Here is a 25,481-nt window from a genome sequence, read left to right as displayed (position 1 = left end):
TCTTTCAAGGAGGAGCTCGTTAGTGGCAGGTGGCATGAATTTGCAGTAATCAATGGCAGATTTTAAGGTAGCTGCGAGAGGAGAAAGAGAGAGAGCGAGAGAGAAAAGCCTTCCCCCAGATTTCCTATGGAGTTATCCCCTCTGCTCCTTTCTAACTTCAAAAACCCCTGAAGAGTAAAAGAGAGAGTCTTGTTTCTTGTCCTTTCGTGCCGCCACCCTCCTCTCAAGATGGAATAACCTTGGCTTTATCTAAGGTTTGGTGTGATTGTGCTAAGTAGCACGATCTCAAGAGGCTTGAGCTCAAATCTTATGGTGCCGAGTGTGGTATTCTGAATGATTGATCAGCTCCTAAGGCTTCATGAATTGGCACTTTTTTAAAATGGGACCCGGGGTTTCTAAATTTCATCATTCCTAAATCAAAATTTCTAAAGAAAAGAAGAAGGAGGAGGAGGAGGAGGAGGAGGAGGAGGAGGAGGAGGAGGAGGAGGAGGAGGAGGAGGAGGAGGAGGAGAATTGGTATTCCCAATATTCACGAAACCAACCAAATTACCAATGTTCGTATCAATCTAATGAAATGGAGCTCTTTGCAGTTCTTTTTGCTTTCTTGCTCGTTTCCTGAATGAGTAAACATCACGAGCATTGACTCATATGTGAGAAAACGTTCTTTGAAATCGCGGAACATTCAAAAACACGGTTTATTCAAAAAGACGCGCTCGATCATTACCTTGCATTCCATTGAGCAATACTTGGCACTCGGTGACTTGAGCACGTACCGGCAGGATTCACACTCCGCGGCGCCACTCTTACAGCGGGAGCGAGATATTCCAGTTCCCTTTTTGTATATGAAGGCGACGAGCCACCCGTTGAAAGTGCCCGGGCAGATACCAGAAATATCCCACAGCGATTTCAAGTCCTCCATTCTGAAAGAGGCCGGGTGTGAAGCTTTATATGCCTGAGAAGATCAAAACCCATAAACAAAATTTGATATAAAAAAGGAAAGAATTCAATATGAGGAAAAGAAACCCTAGTTTCCCGTTTTCCTGATCATACAAAGATAAGAGTATTATATAGCAGAGCTTCACGACACACTGATAAATAAAATGCCCTTATTAAGTATAGAGATGTGGACAATTCTAAATGGATATTATTACCGTTAAGATCTCGTGTTTGGAGCAATCGTGTTGCTGCTTGCAATCTTTGCAGAAAGCGAGCATGCAGACTCTACAGTAGTAATTGCGCTCTTTGGAGTGATGAGTCTCGCACGAGCTGAAGAACTTGGCGCCCGCGATCGGCCTCAACCACCGCGGAATGACCTTCTCCTGATCATCTCCTGACAAGATCATCATCGTATCGGTCACAGTCATTTTCCAGGCTCGCTTCTTTAATTTGATGGAAAACGAAACCCCAGGAGAAGAAAGACAAAAGAGGCAGTGAAGATGTAATGAAACTGAGCGAGAAAGAGAGAGAGAGAGAGAGAGAGAGAGAGAGAGAGAGATGAAACGAGAGACTTTCTCAAAACTCTAGAGCAAGCGAGGGTGAATTAAGGAACTAGTTGGGTTGAAGTGTATATATGATAAACAAAATTAAAAAGATATATGGAAAAAAAAAAGGGAAAAAAAAAATTGATTGGAGGAATGGAGAGGACGAGGATTAGCAAGAAATAGGAAATAAAATAAAAGATTTTGATAGATCAAGATTTTCTGCGTGTGGTGTGATGAATGCGATTAGTGGGTTTAATTTAGGAAATTGCACTTTGAAGTCAAAGTTAATATATTTGCGTATATTTCGTAATAATTCCAATTGGTGACGTTGGGTTAGTTAGCTACCGTTGCTAACTGGAGATGATATGAAGACGATCATCTCCCATAATGTGATAACAATAGCATTTCAACAACATTAAAAGGGGGGAAATTTTTTATATTTCTCAAACGGGTTTCTTTGATTTTAAATTGTACTAACTGATTTTTTTTTTAAACACGGTAAATATTTGGCAAAAAAAAAAAAATCCATGACTATTTTTTATTCATCAATCTGAGAAATTATCGAAGTTATTACATTTACGTAAGTCCCACTGCATTGCCTCATTTCATATTGATGAGTCTTTATCATTGTCCATTAGAAGCCAAAAAGTCATATTATGAATTGTTGTTAGCATACTTTTGCTGCGTGCTTAAATGTGATTTACTTGTTTATACTTGCATTAGTAATTTTGTTTTATCAGCTTGTAAAAAAGAAAAAAAAAATTAATCATTTTTTCCGCCCATCTATCTATATCTATCTCAGTATGTGTGCATAAAAACCGGGTAAGGAACATGCTTATTTTTCTGATTTAAATTAACCATTCCCTTGGCCATATAAAAAATAGGAATTATAATAGTAATAAACCTTAGTTTGTCCTTCGTACTAAAAAGACTTCAACAGAATTCCAAGTGTTCTCCTTGGAAGCATTAGTTAATGGAAAACTGCTGGGCATTTTTATCAAAAAAAGGAGGAAAAAGAAAAAGAAAATTATTGGAATGAGGATTCTAGCTTAGTATTATTTGTGATATCTTTTGAATTTTTGACGATAGACTTGATGATGTGCATTTAGAAAACTTGTGCTTCAAGTCGAATAACTAATCTCGCAACAGATCAATGATGACATCATATATGTAGAAATGATTACTATTGTGTCCCTATGTATTACAACATGGGTATTTCCATTTTATAACTGCTTATTTTAAATATTTACACTGGCAGTGTTTTTAATAAACATTCTATAGATAAACATTTCCTCGGTAAAAAGTTAATAATCGTTCTTAATTTTGTTGAGACTTTTTTTTAGTCGAATAATATTGTTGAGTTGGCAAGAACACTCCTCGAAGTTATACTTGCTTAGAAAGATATATATATATATATATATAAATGGACGAGTGTGACACATGGACTAAAATACATCTAGATCACCAGATCTAATGAGATCCTTATGATTCCATCATTTTCGATATTCAGAATGCATTTTTGTATTTTCATTTACAGTTAAATAAAAGGCGGCACACTATTGCAAATTCAAATCCTGCTCTTGCTCCATTCATTCGGCTTCTTCTTGAGGGCACTGCATGACATTAAACTTAAAGTGAACATCCATTTAATTCAATGTAAACCATTAGAAAAATCTTTGTTTAAAATAGTTATTGTGTTGAAAAAAAGACAGAGAGAGCCTCAATGGCTAGCCGAAATTTAAATCGTCCAGCCCAAAATTCTTGCTAACGGATTTAGTTTATGGGGGGCTTAGAAGAGTCATGGTGCCAAAAATCATGTGAATAATAAAAAAAAATCATGAATTTATATTCAGACAACCAAAGATGTACGAAATTCTTAATTATTTGGGGCTCCTCATTATTTATTTTCTCTCATTTTCCATTGAAACAAACGAGTTCTTCGTTCAGAAGGCCAAAAAGAGCAAACACCATTTGAGTCGCGAGAAATGGGATCGTTTTGCCTTGCGCTATTAGTTAGGTCAAAAGCCAGTCAACTTGTTTAGATGAAAACCCAGCGGTGGATATTATTGTTCCTCAAGTAAAAATTTGAGCATTGTACGGGGTCACTTGAAAAGTGATAGAAATTTTTGTTGATGCATTTTTGCTGCGATTTGGCCTATATTTAAGGAAAAAGTTCGGATATTCGTTTCATACTAGGTTTCCGAGAATACCCAGTGTGCAAAATTGGACTCGGTCACGGAATCAGGAGAAGAAAAAACAGAAAAAAGGAACGACGGCAATCTTGATATTTTCACATATCTTATGTTTATTTATTAATTATTCACATCTTTTCTTTTTAAATTGGCATCTCCTTTTCCGAATTCAACAAACTATAGATTTGTCAAATCTCTGAGATCCCCCAACCGATGGAATCTAATCCGGAGAGGAATATTTGAATGTCTCTATTACTAGGGAAGGTTTAAATTAATCCATTTAGAGTGATATATCGCAATCAAACTTGGCGATTTATATCCATATCAGAGTGATCAGCGAAGAGATTTAGGAGAACGACAAAACCATTAAATACGACCTAAATGCCAATTTACGATGAACAGCTGATTATATTAAGAGCTTTAAGTTTTTAAGTTGTAAAATTCTGAAGTACTCAGATAATTTTCGTTTCTCTCTATGGTGGCTATCACTGGAGATGGTAAATAGGAACAAATGTAATTTGCCTTGGCAAGGTGTGATAAGCCGTTCTAGAAATGAGCAGAATTAGAAGAAAATAACTTCATTTATTGAAGAGTTTAGGCTAAAAAGGGGTCTTGCCCGGTTCAACCGGCTCTGAAGCAAAAATAATTCAGAAAAGGTATTGAGAAGCTACTTATGGAAAATCGAAACGTCCGGCCATGAGCCAAGAAATGGGATGAAAGCTAAACTCTAGATAACTAGCAAATGCTTCCTTTCTAGTAATTGCTTGAACCAATAGGCGGACATCTTCTTTCTAGTAATTGCTTGAACCAATAGGCGGACATATGCGGGTGTCTGGAGAGGTCATTGAAGTCCATGTAGATGATGCCAAACCGAGTGGTATAGGCCAACAGCCACTCGAAGTTGTCGAGCAGCGACCAAGCGAAGTAGCCATTCACATTTGTTCCATTATCGATGGCTGCCTTCCAACTCTTGTAGATAGCTCTTGTAGTAATTTATTCTCGGATAAGTGACATTACCTGGGTCATCCATACAAACAAAGTTATGATATGCCTATAAAAAAAAACCAATGCTAACATAGTGACAGGAAATATCATTTTCCAGTACCATTTTCGGGGAGAAATATATATGGGTTTACATATGTAATAGCCCTGTTGATACCCCATGGCACTATATAAAGCCAACCGGAATTTGCCTGCATATGTTTGATATTCCAAGTAAAATTAAACCAACCAGCACATAAACATATCAAAGCAATTTACAGTATGCAGAGACGGAAATGAGAACTGACTCGGAAGCATAGTTTTTCTTTTAATGAATATGTCAAAGAATGTCTACAGCAATGACAGACTAAAAATGTAGTTCTAAGCTATAGTTTTAGGAACTTAGAAGATTTACCCTTGGCCCAATTGGAACTCCGTTCTTTGCAACTGCAAATTCAAGCAAAAGAAAAATTATTTATGTGAATTAATAATTACATAATTTTTTAGTTTAAAAGCTAGGTCTTACAAGCAAATCCAACATTCCAATCTGCCTGATAGCCCGGTGCAGAAGTTTTAGTCCAATTCCGGTTATACATGTAGTAAGACGTATAGTGGTTAACGCCTATGAAATCAAACCCGCCTTTCACAATGTTGACCTCTCTTTTAGTAAACTTCGGAAGCCTTTCACCAACTATGTTCTGCATTGTTTTCGGATATTCTGAGTAGACTAAAGGGTGTAGAAACCTGTCAAATGAAATCCATGTTAGAGAAGGCACACAATCATTTTTTCTCTAGGAATGCAGGTCACTCCAATTTAGGACTCTGTAACTCTTAACGCAATCCCTTGATGAGCCATTCATTACCCAAGCTAAAAAAAAGGTTAATACAATATTAATTACGACGAATAACAAACACATGAAGCGTGAATTGACCATCTTGTTCATCTATAACATGCTTTGACTCGTTTATTTATATAATCTAAATGTTTCATGTTCTAACACGATATATTTAGATACATGTGAAAATACTTACAACACATAAACGCAAGTAAGCAATTTTGTATCGAAGGATTCATATCTTAAATGTTTTGTATTGTGTAGCAATTTAATTAACATATTCTCTGAATTTAATATCATGACATAACTAATAAAACGTTTTGTATTGGGATTGAATTTAAATTTGACACGTCACGAATAAAAGCATGAGATTGAAATTGAACAAAATTGATGATAAGTATAGAAGACAAAGTGAAATATTCCGCCTCAATGATTCTAAGGAAAGGAACCACATTGAATCACTTATTAAAAGTTCAAGGACATCAGTTATTCAAGCATTGCAATGGTTTTAGATTCCTTTTGCCTACGTCGATGTTTTCTTTAATCGCATACAACGACTTGCAATTTTGCTATTGAGATTGACTGAATAGAGAGAAATAAATGAGACTCAATGATTTGATGCCACTATATTTACCGTTTTTTGCAGTAAATCGTAATGATAATATTTGATTTGATAGAGTTGTTGTCTAGGATAGATCTCACATGTGTCGTTAGGACTACCAATTTTATGTTGGCACCGTACGGTGTAATATTGCGGCCTTTTGCAAGAGAAACAAGACTGGCAGCAAATTATGCAGAAGCCGCTTCTTGCAGTATTCAACCTAAGTTGAAAAGTAATTTTATATGGAAGTCAGTTTGTCATCTACTTCTAAACTTTGCGGTTTGCCCACACTAAAATTTTATATTCTAGAAGTCAGCATTCGACCTAAAATTTCAGTTGAACCATAATGCATTTACAGAGGATATAGCATTCTATTGCAATATTTTTAGGTCAAAGATGGATCAATTTGTGACCAATTCTCCATAACAAGAGAGGAGGCAACTGAGTATTGTGTTGAGAAGAAATAAAGACTATATTTAATTGAGAAATATAAAGTCACAGTTTGACTATGGCGAAAGGAAGTCAAATTTGATAGCCCGTTAAAAGACCATTGCAACTTATTAATAGAGAAATTAATAAGGACGAGAATCTCCAATCTTAACAAGAGCACGGATACTTAAATCAATGAACAATTGATTTTATCACCATGCCCTTTCAATTGCGTGACACGTCACCTTGCCCTTCCAATTGAGTGACACTTAACGTGGCATATCCATGCACCAAGATCTGACGAATCCTGCCACATCCACAGCCTTAACTCCGTTGGAGTAGACAATTTCGTCTTCGCCGAATCCATACATATCAAAAGGATACTCTCCTGCTATCTTCGGGTAAACATGGATATGCACGTAGCTTGAAGAAATCTTCCATAAGGGAAACAATGGTATGTCAATATAATCTCCGGGCATTAACTCATGGCCGACTATCCATCTCCTAATTTTCTTTTTTGTGTCGAAGAGCATCCATTGTTGCGTCACGCCACAATTATGAGCTCTCGGAAATTTGTACACATGAAATTTCGCTACACACGTCAAAGGAACACTTGAGATGTTCTTGATCCGACGTATGGGGCCCAAGGATACCCTATTTACTTGATAAAGGTACCAGCTTGTAAATCTTCAAAAGCCTGCACGATTGGCTAGGGTTACAACTTTCTCTAGAAAAGTCCCGCAAAAGGCAATTATTTTCGCACGACAAAGTTAACCTGTAGATTTTCCTAACATGGGGTTATATATGAATTAATTGGTAAAGTGGACCATGCTGATTTGAATTGACAAAAAAAAAAAAAAAAAGTACTATTACAGAGAGGGCAGAATGAAAAGCAAAATAATAAGCTTAATTTTAAAAACGGTTCACCTTGTGCGGTCAGTTGCTTGGCCCGTATTATAGTAGCCCTAAGATGGCTAAGATCCATCTTCCTGACACGATTTTTGTTGTTCTTGGTGTTGTGCTTGAGGCAAAACTTAACAAAGTCAACAAATTCGCAAAAGGCAAACGCCCAACAGAAGACCCAGATTTATCAACTCATTAAAGCAGACCAGTATAAAGAAAGAGCCAAAAAAGAAAAGCAGACCAGTATAAAGAAAGAGCCAAAAAGGTATACCCGTCCATTCATCTCGTTGATGGCAGGGCCATTGAAAATAACACGGTCTTTCCATTCTACCCTCAGCAAAGGCAAAGTCAATTTCACCTGTTGCACATGAAGATAATAATCAATGGATGTGTTCAGAAACAAAACCTGAAACCTAAACAGCAACCAAATCGACTCGCAAACCTCCACAGCGTCGTCTTCTGGATCGAAGAAGCGAAACATGTTGGAGACCACCACTGAGCTATCCTTCTCCGCGTCGTCGAGCGTCGTCGAGCGTCGTCTCCTTCTTCTCTGCCATATATATCTCTTGTAGTGCCTTAGAGATAAAGAAATATTTAAAAGATATATCGGATCTGGAATATGGATCTTAGATCGGGTCGGTTATTGGGGACTCTGTTCCAATTTTGAAAAAAAGAGAGTAAAATTCGTGATCATAATAAATAGGCTAAGCAGTAAGTCCTATCCTAAAATCTGCACGGCCTTCTTGTTTAATTATTTTAATTAACAATTAAATAGTAACTTTCCAACTTAAAGAAAAAAACAAATTAGATGCATGCCCGATTTTCTTTCTTTTCTTTTCTTTTCTTTTTTTTTTTATAGAAAAAAACACACAAAGCTGATCTGAACTCAGCTCCATGGCTCACCAAGTAGGAAGTGGTATATGACTCGCTCAACCGACCTAATAAATTATATAATTCATGGCATACCATCTATTGATATCCTTTATATTGATATTGATATAGGTGTTAACACCAAATAATGAAAATTAACAACACTAAACGTTAGTCATCATAACCAAATGTAGATAGAATTATTAGATGTTGATAAGATAATTATATATCCCATCTACTTGCTGGAGAAAAACCTGGAGCCAGGCCCTGAACCTACACCGGCGAGGCGGCCGCACGACGTAGGAGACTGAGGGAATGAAATAAAGGGGCTGCGAGGGTCGCAGCTCACTCGGGCCGCGAGACCGCGAGCTCCAGCCTGCTGTACTCAAATAGGAGCAATGAAGGTGGCCGGACGGATCGACGCGAGGCCGGAGCTTCTCTTCAAGCGTCCCGGAGTCTTCTTCTTCGGTTTTTTTGGCTCTCCCTTTTCCGCAACCCTCTTTCTCCTTCCTCCTCTCTTGCGGTTTGCGTGACGCACGCCCTCCCACGCTCACGCACCTCTCGCTCCTCCCTCGCGCCACTCAACATCAATGGAAATCCCCATCGGTAAAATGAATAATTATTATTATATGACGCCATTACAATCATAAACTTAACTTTTTTTGAACTGGTATAAAGCATGTTAGATTTGGTTTTCTTCTCTCTTCCCTTCATATCATAAATCGGAAATAATTTACAGTCCCACGTGTTTGATATTAAAAAAAAGAAAAAGAAAATGGCATCTAGGTCCACACCTTAATATCATGCGATACTGCATAACCAACAAACCTGTACATTTCAAACATGTACCTCACTTTTGTATAGAAGTCAGTTTGTCGTGCTTTAAGCTTTGCAATCTGACCTTATTAAAACCTTTTTTATTCTAGATCCGTCCATGAGCCGAGCAATGGAGCATTATGATATGATCCAAGATATCATCAGCATTCGCAGGGAGTATAGGATCCAGCCATAATAACGTGTTCGTCAAAAATTTTAAGTTTTGAAAAATGTAGGGACCGTAAACCGATACCGAGCCATGTCCTATGACTCCTATCACTGTTTAATTGTTGATGTGAACTGTGAATGTCCCCTATTTGCTCAATGACCTTAGTCCTCTGATCTCAAGGAGACGAGGACAATGCCCATTACGTAACCCAGCAATACAAATGAAACCCAGTGCAAGGAAATTCTCTTCCATATCGTCAAACAAGATATTCTGAGACCAACATCCCCAGTCGGCGATAAAAACTTGTAAAAGGCTTGATGCGAATTCTTTATCATAATCTAATCTCTTTTGTCAGACAATAGCTTCCGAGGCCTGCGACCTTGTTAGAAAGTTGAATATGAGATCCCTGCAAGTTGGGTATGCAAATTTTGTGGTCAACTTTAATCTGCCAATGCCATTCAGCCTTGGAAACATGAACAGGTCATTTCTCCTTCCTAAGTCAGAATCTAGCCACAACAAAGTGCCAGCTTTGGGACATGCACCTTTGTAATATCATAATCCCACAACAATACAAAAGAATTAGATAATTAGCCATGGGACTACAAATTCAAAAGGCACAAATCCCTTTCACTCAACAGGCGTTGGAGGATCCGCATTTACTACTGACCATAATATACATGGACGTCACATCCAGTCTGACATTACAAATCCGAGTTACAAAGAAGCTCGTATACCACTCAAAAGAGAGAGAGCCCAGGTGGCAAGCCTCGAATGCTAATGTCTAACTAGAAAGCCCATGCATTCGTTCCATCTACTGTGCAACAGAACAAGGCGGAGCTTGGTTAAAAAGCATCACAGCATTGGGTAACCTGCAAAGATTATGAATTAGGTAACAGAGCAAATGATCCAACTTCTAAAACAAGAAGAAATGCAAGCAGACAAGCATGCATCACATGCATTTTGACTGACATAAGTGGAGACATCAACTCAAAAACTGCAAAAGCAAAATTAACACTTTCTTCAGCAACAAATTCATCACTCCCAGTCACAGATTAAGACCCCAACAAGGTGGTTGACTATTTTAGTGAGAAAGGTTCTATCAGAAAACAGTCAAAGATGTTCCAAGATTGTTCAGAGATCGATTGAGGAAATGGCAACAGTAGTAAAGGTGTCTTTAAAGATATCATTCTGATAAATATCTTCAGTTTGCATACTAATCAACACTAACATAGCACCCATCTAAGAAACAAACGAAACGATGTTCAAAGACAAGTAGCCACCCTATACAATTACAAGAATTCAGTTAAAATGGTTTAAAAAAGAATTTTAGAAGTAAAGAGTAGAACCTACTGAGGATCAACACACAGTTTCTTGTTGGCCTTTTATTTGTTCTTGCGTCGCTTTTTACCAGAATTCGTAGCAGCAATAGGCTGTTGTTCTGTAATTGAAGGAACAAAGGAGATTAACGGATTCTCCACTGCAGAGGATGCTACAGCCACTGCTCTTGGTATTTGGAACAAATGATGCGGTTTAGGTAACTCTGAGCATGCCTCGGGAATAGCTGAACCAAGAATATAATTAGGTGGCCCAGAAGATAAACCTTCTCTATGCTTGGTATCTGAGATTTCAGAATTGCCTCCCATGTTCGCTCCAACAGGACATGAATACTTAGTCTCATGGTATGCAGCATAAAGTTTCCGCTTAGACTTGATCGTCTTCAAAAGAACTATTTTTGACTTGCTATCATCTGCATTACATCCTTTGTTAGTTTTTTTTTTTTTTTTAATAATTCAGTCAGTACATCCTTTGTTAGAATGGATAGAAACGTGCATAAATTCAAAATAAAGTACAAAAAATGGCACACCATATAGGAATTGAATGGCAGCACGGGCTGCCAATTGTTCAGCCTCCTTTTTGCTTATACCAACATCGCCAGTGTAAGTCACACCATTGAATACCAAAGAAGATACAAAAACTGAAACTGCCCCTTGTGGCTGAATGGTTGTGTAATTTGGCATTTCCAAATTCATCTTTGCTGCATATTCATTCAGAATAGACTTGCAAAAAATTGTATCCTATGGAGTAATGACATAACCAGTGAATTAGTTAAAAAAACATGAGGATGAATTAAGAATCAAAATATAGCATTGAGAGTGTGAAGCAAACATTGTGTTTTCTAGTTGCTATTGGTTGAAACAAAATGTAAAATAACAAAGGCTACTCCCTAGTGTCTTATTATCTATGTCATACCTCCCATCTTCATATTCCTCAATTGATTTAGTGGTTTCACATAGATGGTCAACCCGGTTGACCACATGACAAGAACATATAAATAATGAGAATCAAATGTTGACCTCGTTTGGACGTGCACATAGAACTGGATGAATCATATCAACAACCATAGAAAGGCAAGTTCTTGCTATCAGCTATTATAGGACAATGTTAATGAGGATAAATTGCAAAGATATCCACCGGAGGTACATTCATAGTTGTAAGCTCTCAAATGAATTAGTCGGTTTAGTTCAAGGTTTCTTCAAGATATCCACATGCATGATAAGAACATGGCATCAATTCAAAGATAATAATTTCCAGCATTTCAGCTATATGACACATGCTAACTAACAATTCAAGTGAATCAATCGCAATCCATATCAAGCATAGCAACAACAGGTAAAAAAATTATCAAACCTCATGGATGAGAGGACAGGCTTCATCCTCCATCTTTTGTGACAAAAGTTCCAATGCAATTTGAGCAACATTTTGCTCAGCTTCCTTTTTTTGGGGAAATGTGTTGGGAGATGTAAAGCTTTTCCCATCCACGAATACCATTGACCTATATCTCGGTGCATGTTGAGATCCTTCATTTATTGTATTATAAATAGGAAAATGCACCATTATCTTCTGCGTATACTCCTGCAACCGATTTTTGTACCTCACATGCTCTGGAACACCTGAACAAGTTAGACATATGTGAGGTTTTCTTTTTGGTTACTATCAATGAACATCACTAGTCTTTTGCCCACTTTATAGTAGCATCGTCTATTTTCGGGAATTTAAAGGTCTCTTTTGACCATTTGGAAACATGAAGAAAATAGAATATATTTCTTGTTCTCTTGTTCAATACTCAAACAACTATATATCACAAAACCTTTCAGTTCATACGGAGTGCATTTAGAATGTGAAACATCAAGCAGGGTACTAAAATTTCTGCAAAAGCATGTTACCACCTCTAAAGGTCAACAGAGGCAGATTTTTTTTTTTTTTTTTGGTTTTTTTCTGTCAGTAAGATTCATCATTCCAGAGTAGATGAAAGAATCCGAAACACATTAAAAAAAAAGCGCCCTTTTCTTGGCTATCGAATTATACATATGAAGCTATGGATGGTCTTTTTTACTCATTGTTATATCATTTTCCCTAGTACGCCTTTTAGATATTACTAAATTGTCTCAATTTTTCTCAAATATCCACCATCAATAGTAAAGTCGCTGAAGTTTGTCAACACCTCATATATCTATTTATCCCCATATAGTCACATTTGTCCTCATAATTATTCGAATTTCCCTCTAATTATCCTCTAGTCAACAAGATCAATAGCCAATAGTTAGTAAGAAAGGTCTTGAAAACATAGGATACAAAGTCATAGGCCACACGTCGACTATATGAACGAATCAAGCGTCAAAAAGACAGTTTTGACCCTATGTGAGCACAGTGGGCCATGCATTATAATGTGGAAAAAACTTGGGCCATTTCAAAATGGTCTTTAGAAATCAGGATACAAAGGATGCATTATAGGACATGAAACAACAGAGAGCAAAGTGAGACAAACTCCAAAGTTAGGTAAACATTTAAGCTATACAGGATTATTAACATTAATTTTTTCACCAAGAACAAGTAAAATCAGGCGAGAGACCAATACAGAAGGGAAGACTTACACGAAGGAGGGCAGGAAACCTGAGCTCGGTCTGAAGCTTGAGTTGAAGGTGGAGCTAGAGCCTGAGCAGGGACAGCTGTAGGAGGTTCTGGTTGAGAAAAGTCACTGAGATCATCCATTCTGGCTGGTACATCTGAAAATGAAACAGACAATGACCGTCATATTGAAAGACAAAACCTCTCCAGCACGCTACAAATGCGATTTCTCTAGACCGAAACTCAAGACATTTGCTCCCCAAATTCCACAGGCGTCGTTTCAAGCAAAGCTCGAATCTTTCACACGCAGAGAGGGAGAAAGAGAGAGAGAGAGAGAGAGAGTCACGTGGAGAAGCCAACGGCGCCTGAGGCAGAGCATAAGCCAGAGTAGACGCTACAGCCGGAGCCGAGAGAGGAGGCTCGAGGCCAGGGAACTGGCGAAGGTCGCTCATTCCGCCTCCCTTCTCTCTGCCGCGCTCGGTGGAGCCGGACGGCGGGCGACGGCGGCGATCGGCGGAGGAGCTCCGGGGCCGGCGAAGGCTCAGGGCACCTGAGGGGAGAGGCTTTTGGGGAGCAGAACTGCGGGGGGGAATGAGCTGAACTGACAAGAAAACGATTTCTACTAGATGTGGTGGCAGTGTTTTTTGAGGTGTGTATCTCGGCGCATTTAATGAGAAAATGAGAAGGATGACAAGAGGCTGGGGAGTAAAGGAGGAGCTGGATAGAGAGGGGGTCGGAGGTAGGCGAGCAAAATGAGGGAGGGAGTGATACTGAGGAGCACCGAGGAGGACGAGAGAATAAAAAAGGAGAGAGAGGAGGCTGAGGCAATACTAAGCATAAGGAGAGAGAACTCTCCTTTCAAATTTCGTCGCTTCATGCAAAGCCCTCTCTTGTCCCTATCAACCCCCTTTTATACGTAAAATCAATGGGCCCCTCGAGGAAAGTTCTCTTTCCAATCAAAAGATTGCGCTACAGGCGAAGATGCAATTTCCTTTTTTTTCTTTTTTAGCTATTTTCTCAAACAGCCGAAAAATAGTGCCCAAGAAATCGTGAATATCAAATCAAAAAAACGTAATACGATAAATACATCGAAAATTTGGCATTGGCATAAGACACGAATCTCATCATCTTCATAACAACAATTTCAACTCTGATCGGTTTAAATTTAGACTATTAAGGAGTCCCTTTATCATATTTGGCTATTATTCTTGGTTGTCTTAAGTTTCTCAAAATGATCATCGGAAGTAGTTTGCCGCTTTTTATGTCTTAAAGCTGCTTTTAAAGTTTGTTGTAGCCTTTAGGCAGGTTCATGAGGAACACGTATCCAACAACGCTTTTCTCGCTACGGGATAAGGTTCCATTCTTGTTTAGTTGGACTATCCTGGCCCTCTTTGCTCTTTGCTTTGATTTATTCTTTCCTGCCTTGGTAATTGATTTACTTCTTTGTACGTCAATGAATGGTGCCTTAGGTAGTCCCTCGTCCTTTCAAGGCAGTAAGAGATGTGCTAAACAGTGACTTCGATACAAAATTCATCATGCATCTAAGTTGTTCTTCAATACTTTATTGGGTTTTTCTGCCGGTATCTCTGTCATAATTCTGCTTAAAAAGATACCGTCTAGATTTATGCTTTTAACATCAGCAACTTTTGAAGAAGGCAATTTTTTTGTTCAGGGAGTGGAAAATATTTAAGGACATCATTCCTAGACATTTATAGCCATGGACATTTAACCATACTATTTTCCCTCTTTCTTTGGAGCACGAGACCTTTTAACCGAGGGAAAAAGTGGTCCCAGACATTCGGCTAGTCGAACGTACTAGGACGCTTCTTTCTGCTTCTCTGCAAATATGCTTTTCTCTTCTCTGAAGGCATGTCATTGGTAGCAAGAAACCCTTCAAGTTTAGGTCCTGAAATCGGTGAAACTTTGACATAGTAAATGCAGATAACGGGGACGCGCGCTCTCTGTAAATATCTTCTTTTTCCCTATTGGTCACTATTTAGTACATTTCAGTACTGGATAGTCGAAAGAGCTGGTACTCTTACCTCACTAAACAAGCTCTGGCAAAATGTACCGAAAATCGAAAGTCAAAAGTAAGGCCGGGCCAAACGATTGGCACGGCCTCACTCTGCATAGCCATGCATAACCGAGTGCATGCATTCACATATGCAGGCCAGAACAGGAAAAGGGTTGTGGGGGCAGAGAGGGAAGGTGGGATAACTAGGATCATAGGATTATCAAGTGGCTCGTAGTTTACAGCAGGAGGCAGGAGGGCACTTAATTAAGCAATTACTTAGAGCATAAGAATCCTTGGGTGCAGTTTCATGTTGCGTTGCCAACCTCCACAAGAGAAGAATACATTGCCTAACTTAATGTTTCTTGCGCTTTCAGGTTCCGCAGTTGTTCTTGGTACTGTCCAAAAAAAATTTTGGGTAAGATTAAATGGAGATGTGTCCTCTTACTTCGTTCTATTCATTTCTTTTCCGATTTCAGGAGTGCTGGATTTGCTTTCCTGGATGGAAAGTACATGAGGCTTGCTCATTGAGATGGTAAACCATTTGTCGGTGGCCGCAGGGAATTCGGTTAAATGACATTATTTAACTTCTGTATTGTAAATCTTGTTGCATTAGTCAGCTTAAAAATTTCGAGGCAGATGCAACAGAGGCGACATTCATCATCATCATCTCTCTCTCTCTCTCTCTCTCTCTCTGTCTGATGTTTTACTCTCTCTCTAAGACCCAGTTAGAAATTGGATAAAAAATATTAACAAATACGTTGGTTGTTTCTTTCCATCCAGGAGCAGCCATGTCTCTGGAAATCACATGTATGTAGCTGCGTATTATCCTACTTTCCTATCTGTGCCTTGCCTACAAACTGAAAGAGCTAGCAAGTCACGGAGTTTCATCTAACTTCCGTCAATTCTACTCTACCTTGGAAGTATTGGACCCCCTTCTCTCACGATCCCGAAAAGGCAGGTTAGCTTGATAGTTTTAAATTTGTCCCGGGCTCGTGAATATGAAAAATCAGTATCTTTGTCTCTCACATCTTTCCCGTTTTGTGCCAAGAAATGGCGTCAGAGGGCTGAAAGAGAAGGGCCTCTGACGCCATTTCTTCGAAGCTGCACGCTACTGTTTTTCCAATCGATATTGTTTTTTAACAGCCATGTAATTGCAGAGCATCTCATCACTACGGAACTGTTTTTGATGGAAAAGCACTCACAAGCACAAAACGGGAAAGATTCGAGACGGTCATACACATCGATTTTTCCATATTCACGGGCATTGCAGAACAGGTCGCAACCAGCAAGCTTCTGGTGGTGCAGCTTTCGTTTTCTCCCCGCCAGTTGTTACTCTTCCATTGAATAATAATACATCCAGCATTGAATCGATTCAGCAACGCAACCTGAGCAAATCCTCCTCTTTCACGCACCGGCGATTCTCTGCCAAAAATCCCCCCAAGTCCTCATTACCCACTAAAGCGGACCTGGAACTGCATGCCTGGAAAGCATCGGGACCACCAAGATGCCTACTGATGAACTTTCTTTTGCAAGCTGGAGTTAGCTGTTGGCACTGTCCATAGGTCTGCCGAGTTGATATTTGCTCCATTATGCTGAACTTTTCTTGAGAAATTTGTGATCTTAGCTTATCTCTTGTGGCAAAAAGGGTGTTTTTGGGCCACATACATTGAACCAAAAAAGCCTCGAATGTCCCTTTCGGGTGGATCACGAAATCATGCGCACGACTACGTTGCCTACTGCCTAGGGCAATCACTATTATGGCCTTCATGAGAGTCCGCTCCGCTGGGAGCTAATGCCCAGAGATCATGTTGACATGCCAAGTGCTTGTTTAGAAGCACATTGCGATACCGCCCCGGGATCCACTTTTATCCGAGGATAGCTAGAAAGTGTCCTTTTGATATGTATGGGCAATGATTTATATTTATCTGAATTTTCTTTTTTTAATATAAAATTTACGAGATAAGTCGAAAAAGATAAATGTTGGGGAAGTTTAATAAAAATTTATTCGATTTTTTTTTTAATCTTTGTCTTCTTTATTGAGTGAACATATAGAGAATACTTATTTCATTCATTCGTAAATTAATTTTAATTAGTGATAGAATTTAAAGAATAATAATTGGAACTGACTCGTGATGAGAAGCCTCCACAAATTCTCAAGTTCACCGCCAAGGCCAATGCCTCGCTTTTACTGGTTACAGCTACTGATTTTCTGTTGCATTTTGCAGTGAATTTTGGATATATTCTGAGTATTTTTTTTTTAGATAGGAATGGGCACATTAAGTAACGAGACTTTCAATTTACAAAGCACTAACTTTTTTTTCGGGTGGCACGTATAAATTGTGTTTATTTATCGATTCATGGAAGACTAATCTTGTGAGATTGATTATGTTGAAATAATAAAAAGTGCGTTAATCTAGTTTGCAGTGGATATTCTTAAGACATGAATTTTTTTGCTTTTCTCTGTTTAATTGTTAGATGCCGGTGGGATCTTTCATGAAAGAATGCGAAGTGTACGTGTTAGGATTGTCATCCACTTTCCTCTCATACGAATGCACTCTATCTGCCTGTAAAGCTAGTATAGTTGATATGGAAAATGCAATGGGGTGTTTGGGCTGACTTTTATACCTTTCCCTTTTCTTTCCAGTCAACATTTGGAAATAAGGTTTCCACCGGACACCAAGCCCCTCAAATACTTAAAAACATATACGTACCAGCTTATAAATTCATTTAGAAATTTTTATTATCAAATTTTTTTCGAAATTTAAATAGTTTTGTATTTCCCCATACATTCAGTAAAAATGAACTCTTAAAACCAAAATAAAAGATCCATACTAATTGATATATTTGGAGAAATCTAAAACCCCGAGCTTTTCTTTCTTCCCTTGCATGGTATATAATTTTCATCAAAACAATTGACGTCCATGATGCTGCACCTGCGTTGTTGTGGCTGTGCCTTCTCTGAGATGTCTTGAGATTCGTATGTGTTCCTCTGGAAGTGGAGCAAATATCCACTCGGTAGACCTTCGAACAGTGCCAACAGCCAAGTCCAGCTCACAATAGAAAGTTCATCAGTAGGTATCCTGGCGTTCCCGATGCTTTCCAGGCATGTAGGATTGGGCAGAAAACGGAAACAGCACCAGAAAGTCTTGCCTGTTTTAAACCTATTCTGCAATGCCCCCATCAACACGGAAATATCAATGTTGTTGTCTGTCTGCAGCATCTTTCCCGTTTTGTGCTTGAACAGTCTCGGTAAAAGAAAGGGACGGACCTGGATGGATCTGTCAACCTTGAAGACTCTCTTTTGTATTATTATACATACCTATGTACGCACGTACGTAGTACTTACGTCTTTCTACATGTTTTCCAAACCGCTAGAAAGTACATGTATCTCTTTAGTAAATCGACTGTCCACGTATAAAATGTATTCGGACTATATATAAATAATAGTTTCGATTTTTAAAGCGGTTTATGCCAACTGTGGCTTGACGGGTTTCCATATTGGTCATCTATTTCCAAAGGAATTGTCAATTTTTATTCAGTTATAAATCTCCACATAATTCTTTTCATAAATGTGAATTCAAATGCCTCTTCCTAAAATTTCTCTTTTCATTCTAAGACTGGCTCTCCTTCTATATTATCATCTCGTAATCAAATCATTTCCTTCGAGAAGCCATTGCAAGAAATTCTGGGTTTCCTAGATAGAGTTTATCGTTGCAATCTTTGCTGCCAAAGATTTCATAATTTTTGTCACTCATGGAACAGACTCCCACCCGCCCACAAATTTCGACACTTATTAATTTCAGTGACAATCCATGGCATGTTAGCTGGGACACTCTTTCAAGCTAATGTGGTCCATAAGTAGGAACATATCATTTTCGAAATAAACGAAAAATGAATCGAGCAATAATAACAGTGAAATGGTCGGATCCTTTTCTTCTTCTCTTTTGTCCTTTCCCCTGCAATTTTCTTCTCCTTTCTTGCCTGCACGGTATCCGGTTCGCGCGATCTCGTCCTCTCCTCTCGTACTGCCTACTCACCAGCAGGGCACATGGCAAGGCGGTTCCTTCATGGATTTCTTTTGTATCCTTTGCTATTTATTATCAAAGGAATCGTGACCATTACTGGTAGTGCTCAGTCCTCCATATTTTCGAGTTCAGCCTCTCCCTCCCATCGTCCTCCACAACTTCTTCTTCTTCATCTTCATCTTCATCATCTTCTTCTTCTTCTTCTTCTTCTTCGTTCTTCTTGTTCTCCTTACTCTCTCCATGGCGACGAGCAGACGAGAGCTTGAATACAAGATTTATGAGCTGGAGGCTTCCATCAACAGTGAAAGGCTTCACTTTGGGAAAATCTTGGCCCTGCATATCGTGGGACTCAGGCTCATGCTGAGTATTCTGCCTCCCTCCAATTTTCATTGCAAGCATGTTTGGATGCTGGGCGCTCTTGTCATGCTGGTCAGGGTTCCCTTCTCCGTCTCCTTCATGAGGTGCATGCTGCGGCTCGTGGATCTGCACGCGGAGCTGAATGCTGCGAAGCGTAGCGCGGGCTGGGACGGGGAGGAAGGCTTGCGGAGGAGAGACCGCAGGAAAGTATACGCCATTCTCGCTGTCGTCTGCCTTTCTGCCATCTCCGATGTCGTGATTGTGGGATGTCTGACGCTGGCGTGTCAGCATGCCTAGAATGACATGTTTGATGTTAGCGTTTTTAAGTGTTTCAACTTTCTCAACTTCTTAGGATTTTGTACCAAGTGCTTCTGGACTTGTTTACATTAGCAGTATTTTCTATTAGAAATCTCAGTGGAAAATTGGCGCGCTTTTATGTGTTTCAAGATCTCCTCGGCGTCTTTCCCTCTTCTTGTTTCTGTCTTTCTTGTTTTCTATTAGAAATCTCGATGCCGACCGAATTCTGGGAAGTATTTTAAGCTTGGAATCATGAGTAGAGACGCTTTTTTTTTTTTTTTTTACGGAATTATTTTTTTGGTGCACAACAATAAATTTCTATCTCTTTCTCTCTTTTTTATGTCATATAATCTTGAAAAAATGACGTCAGAGGGCACACTTTAATATTGTGCGATACTATCTATATAACTGACAAATTATAATTTAAAATAGTCTAATAACACTCATGTAATTTACTTTAGTTATTCAAATATTTGGATAATTTTCGATTTCTTTGCCTATGCTGAAGATTATCTTTAATGCAGCAACTTGGCAATTTTGCTACTGTAAGAAAATGAGGTTGATTGAGTACATAGGAATAAAGGGACTCGGTGCTGGGTGTTATGGAGTTCAGAATTAGTAATCTTTGTAGTGAATCCTTGTTCAGATATTTGATATAATGGAGTATTTCTTTTTGTCTAAAATAGATCTCATATCTGGACATTTTCCAAAACTACTCTCGTAGGAAAATTATTTTTCATGGGATAATATTGTGGCAATTTGCAAGAGAAAAAAGACCGGCAACAATTATTGCAGAAGCCGCTTCTAGCAATGTTTTCAAACTAAGTTTATAATTATACAGACTCAAAAGAAAAAGAGTTGAAAATTACTTTCATAACGAAATCAGTTTGTCATGCTCTAAGCTTTGCAATTCGCCCCCCAGTAACAGCTTTTGCAGAGGAGATAGGATTCTACTGCAACATTTTTAGGTTAAGCAATGAATTGTTCACTCCAAGTTGTGATCAACCCTCCATAACCAACGAGGTGATTACTCGGGATTGAGCAGAGGACTAATAGTGACCGCATTTAATTGTGAAAGAAGTTGAATTTGATATCCCATCAAAAGATGCTTGCAGCTTCTTAATAGAGAAAACTAACGAAGACGAGCATCTTAGCTTTGAATAAGTGTGTGGATACTTAAATCAACCAACTACCCATTTTGGTGTTCCAAGATTATGTTTTACCAGTGATCATGTGGTTGGAGAGCCTATGATTTGGTATATTGTAGTATGATTATGAAGATAATGATTATGCATGATCAGAAAAACCTATTTTGGAGCTATTGTCCGTGTGAAGAATTGTCAACCATTTGAATTTGTCGAAATTAAATTGGTACCCTCTCATGTGTTTTTAATTTTACAACACTCAAAAATAATTGAGTGCATTTTGGCCAATCCAAATCAGTTAATTGGTAGAAAATATACACTAGCCCAACTTATCTCAAAATTTGGACCAAAAAATAAACTTGTCTTAAATTGAACAAGTACCCACGTCGATTGTTCACTGGGGGTATTTGCAATTTTTACCACCAAGTTTTGGGCGAGTAATGCCTAAAATAGCACATAAGCTAATGGGAAGCGCTCTAATTCCTTTGATGGTAAATGACGGGACCACTGCATAACTCTCGCTACAAAAGCAAATATATCGCGAATGGGAAATAGCTAAAACACTTGCCAAAATTAAAACATTTCCTAAGCTGCTCTGTTTGACCTGAATTCAGAAGAAACGGAGCTTCCGGTCTCTGTGGAGAAACTAATATTTCACCAGATCAAGGATCCTCCATGAATCAGCGAAGGCTCCTGGAGCTATATGGATGTATTGTCCGATGGAAGAGTAGCAAATGGTGGGGGGAGAAAACGAAATTTGCACTAGAGGGTTTGCTTGTTTTGACCTATTCTACATTGCCAACAAAAATGGAGAAATCGATCTTTTCTGTCATTCTGGAATCTTTTTCCGGTTTAGTCCTTGCGATCTCCCGTCCTTGTGATATCTTTGGTACTAATATCTCTTATTTGATTTCCCGCCCACTCAAGGCACATATCTTACTTTTTATCATATGGTTTACTTTTCACGCTCACCTAGCAAATTTCTTGTCCTAGCAAACCGCAGCGCTAGTTCTTATCCATATTTCGGTAATGGGCTGAATTGCTAAAATGATGAACAAACATTTGCATCTAGATTAAAAAAAGAAAAATTAAATGCTTAGGAATTTATGTTCCTCGATTGCACATAGCTGCATCTAAACTTATTAGCACTGTAGATATAGATATTTTCAAGTTGAGGAGAACAATGTCTTGCATCTATTTCTTTATATTGGTTTATATTGGTTTATATTGGTATGCTTTAATGAGTTGATAACTCTGGGTTTTCCATTGGTTGTTTGCCTATGGCGTTGTTGTTAACATTGTTGAATTTTGGCTTAAGACTATTAACGAATGCATGACTGGGGCCAATGGTGGGTAGACTAGAGGCGTCAGATCGAGTTTTGGTTGAGACAGCTCGGGATTTAGCAATAACGGGCAGAGATAGAAAGCGAAAAACGTACTGCAGTCCCTATATTTGTGAAAGGGATTGTTGTAAAGAGAAAGATCAATCTCGAGATGATAATCCAAACAGGGAAAGTGGCTCTATCCATGTATGTGACAAGGATAACTCGAGTAATCATTTTTTGGACCGTGATCAAGTTCTAGATGACAATGAGCGAGAGCACAACAACAATTGTGCAAGGAAGATAGGTCTTAGCCATCTTAGGGCTACTATAATGCAGGCCAAGCATATGGTTGGACAAGGTGTAAAATTTTTAAGATGAGGCTTATTTGTTTGCTTTTCAGCTTTTTAGTTAAAAGCTTAGTTTTTTTCAGTTACAGGCAAATCCGATTGGTGCCCAACAACTTCAGAACTTTAGGATTGACCAAACATTAAATTCAAAAGGCACTCACATGCAGACTAGCTTTGGTCTTACTCTCTTTCAATAAGTTTTGGATATCCCAGTATTTTTGCTTTATATAGATATATATATTTATCATCTCTTTAGTGTGGTGTCTTTTCTGGTGCATGTGATGAGAACAGCCTCTAAATTTATTTTTGCTTTATCTAGAGCTAAGATCTGTGCGTGTTCTATCTCGTGTGATCTCTTTCCTTCGGAGGATCAAAGATCTATGCTCCTCTTCTTGTTTTTTTTTTTTTTTAAAAACTTGATTAGATACTTAGCCAGAAGTAATTTTTGGTTTTAAAATGATGCAATCATCAGAAAGCAGCTAGCCGAGCATTGATTTGGGTATAAGTGGTTGTGATGCCCAACATTGATGGATCCCATCTTGGAACTGAGAAATATAATTTGACGGGCATATTTAAAAAACCAAGTCCCTTTGCTCAAATTCTCTCTTGCAGGTGCTATGGCGCATTTCAATTTAGTAGTATTTTCTCCATTGCCGTTTGACATGTAATAACTTATCTGAAAAGAAATAGATTACATAGTTTATGTAATTCAGCAAAATTTACAAAGTTATTAAATTAGAGATGAAATAAAAATCGCACAGTTTAATCAATTCAGTAAACTTTGAGAAAATGAAAATATAATTTGTCAACAAAAATATAATTTTTAAATTAGGAATAAACTTTAAGAAAATCATACATGTAGAAATCTCTACGTTCTTTATTCGGCACACTTTTATGTATTTCAAGATCTTGGTTCCTTCTCTCTTCTTATTTCTGTCATTCTTGTTTATGCCATTCCTAGCTTTCAAGCTGCATGATGATGTCGTTCTTGCAAATGCTTACGGAATTCTAGGAAGTATTTTAAGCTTGGAAATATGAGTCGAGACGCTTTTTTTTTCCCGAATTATTTCTTTGGCGCAAAACAAGAAAGTTCTCTCTCTCTCTCTCTCTCTCTCTCTCTCTTCTTCTCTTCATCATAAAATCTAAAGTAATTCACAATTCTGTCGAAAAAAATGACATCATAGGGTATATTTTAATATTGCGCGTTACTACATTATCGACAAATTATAATTTAAATTGTCTTATAAAACACGTATAATCTACTTTAGTTATTCAAATATTTGGATAATTTTAGATTTCTTTGCCTAGGTTGAAGATTATTTTAGTCAAATGCAGCAACTTGGTAATTTCGCTACTGCAAGAAAATGAGATTGATTGAGTAGATCTCATGTCTGGACATTTTCCAAAACTAGGCTCTTAGGAAAATTATTTTCCATGGGATAATATTGTGGCAATTTTAAAGAGAAACAAGACTGGCAACAAATATTGCTGAAGCTGCTTCTTGCAATATTTTCAACCTAAGTTGAAAACTATACAGACTAAAAAAATAGAATTGAAAATTACTTTCTTATATAAGTCAGTTTGACATATTTTAAATCTTTGCGATTTGCCCCCATTAAATCCGTCCCTGAGCAGAACGAGGGAGCTTTATACTATGATATGAACCCAGATACCAGCTTTTGCTGAGGAGATAGGATTCTACTGCAACATTTTTAGGTCAAACAATGATCAGAATCATTCACTCCAATTTGTGAGCAACTCTCCATAACCAGTGAGTTGATAACTCGGGATTGATCTGAGAACTAATAGCGACTGCATTTAATCGCGAAAGAAGTCGAATTTGATATCCCATCAAAAGATGGTTGCATCTTCTTAAGAGAGAAAAATAACAAAGAAAAGAATCTCGACTTTGATTGTGTGGATACTTAAATCAATCAACTACCCATCTTGGCGTTCCAAGGTTTTGTTTTACTGATGATCATGTGGTTGGAGAGCCTATGGTTTGGTAAATATATTGTAGTATAATTATGAAGATAAGAATGCATAATTAGAAAAATCTCTTTCCGGGCTATTGTCGATGTGAAGAATTATTAGACGTTTGAAATTGTCGAAATTAAATTGGTATCCTCCCATATGTTTTTTATTTTTTTATTCAACAATAAAAAACAATAGAGTGCATTTTCACCAATCCAAATCAATTAATTGGTAGAAAATATACATGAACCCAACTTTTCTTAAATAGAACAAGTACACATGTCAATTGGTCACTCTATAGTATGTTAGCAAAGACTTACCATCCGCCTAGGTAGACCATCGGTGGGTTTTGCTTCTTTACACATTAGCATTTGCAACTAACCACCGCCAATTCTACTTAGAAAAGGTTCCTCCGGAATTTATGCCAGTGGGGGGTATTTGCTATTTTTACCACCAAGTTCTGGGCAAGTAATGCTTAAAATAGCACATAAGCTAATTTGGGAAGCACTCTAATTTCTTTGGTGGTAAATGACGGAACCACTGAATTACTCACATTACAAAAGCATATCTTTCACAAATGGGAGACAGCTAGAACACTCGCCAAAACCAGAGCATTTCCTAAGCTGCTGTGATCTACATGAATTCAGAAGAAACAGAGCTTCCAGTCCCTGGAGAAACCAATATTCACCAGGTCAAGGATCCCCCATGAATCAGCAAAGGCTCCCGGAGCTGTATGGATGTATTTTCCAATGGAAGAGTGACAAATGGTGGGGAAGAAAAAGAAAGCTTCACTAGAAGCTTGCTTGCTTTAAC

The 25,481-nt window shown here is 38.2% G+C and overlaps 2 protein-coding genes and 1 pseudogene across 2 annotated transcripts; all 3 read right to left on the bottom strand.

Annotated features, from left to right (window-relative positions):
* Positions 1 to 561: 561 nt before the first annotated feature.
* Positions 562 to 1,364, bottom strand: LOC120288742. The gene is made up of 3 exons (XM_039302884.1): positions 1,152 to 1,364; positions 725 to 952; positions 562 to 615 (listed from the first exon to the last, which is right to left on the bottom strand). The coding sequence occupies exons 1-3, from the start codon at positions 1,362 to 1,364 to the stop codon at positions 562 to 564; spliced, it is 495 nt and encodes a 164-aa protein (XP_039158818.1).
* A 3,062-nt stretch (positions 1,365 to 4,426) lies between these two features.
* On the bottom strand, positions 4,427 to 6,999 carry LOC120288741 (annotated as a pseudogene).
* Positions 7,000 to 9,745: 2,746 nt separating this feature from the next.
* LOC104422194 (double-stranded RNA-binding protein 4) lies at positions 9,746 to 13,951 on the bottom strand. Its single transcript, XM_039303985.1, has 6 exons — positions 13,531 to 13,951; positions 13,211 to 13,342; positions 11,967 to 12,229; positions 11,143 to 11,353; positions 10,629 to 11,025; positions 9,746 to 10,147 (listed from the first exon to the last, which is right to left on the bottom strand). The coding sequence occupies exons 1-5, from the start codon at positions 13,634 to 13,636 to the stop codon at positions 10,661 to 10,663; spliced, it is 1,077 nt and encodes a 358-aa protein (XP_039159919.1). The 5' UTR covers positions 13,637 to 13,951; the 3' UTR covers positions 9,746 to 10,147; positions 10,629 to 10,660.
* Between the last annotated feature and the right edge of the window lie 11,530 nt (positions 13,952 to 25,481).

Source organism: Eucalyptus grandis, chromosome 10 (assembly GCF_016545825.1).
Source record: "Eucalyptus grandis isolate ANBG69807.140 chromosome 10, ASM1654582v1, whole genome shotgun sequence".
Taxonomy (NCBI): Eukaryota; Viridiplantae; Streptophyta; class Magnoliopsida; order Myrtales; family Myrtaceae; genus Eucalyptus; species Eucalyptus grandis.
This window is presented reverse-complemented; position numbering and strand designations above follow the sequence as displayed.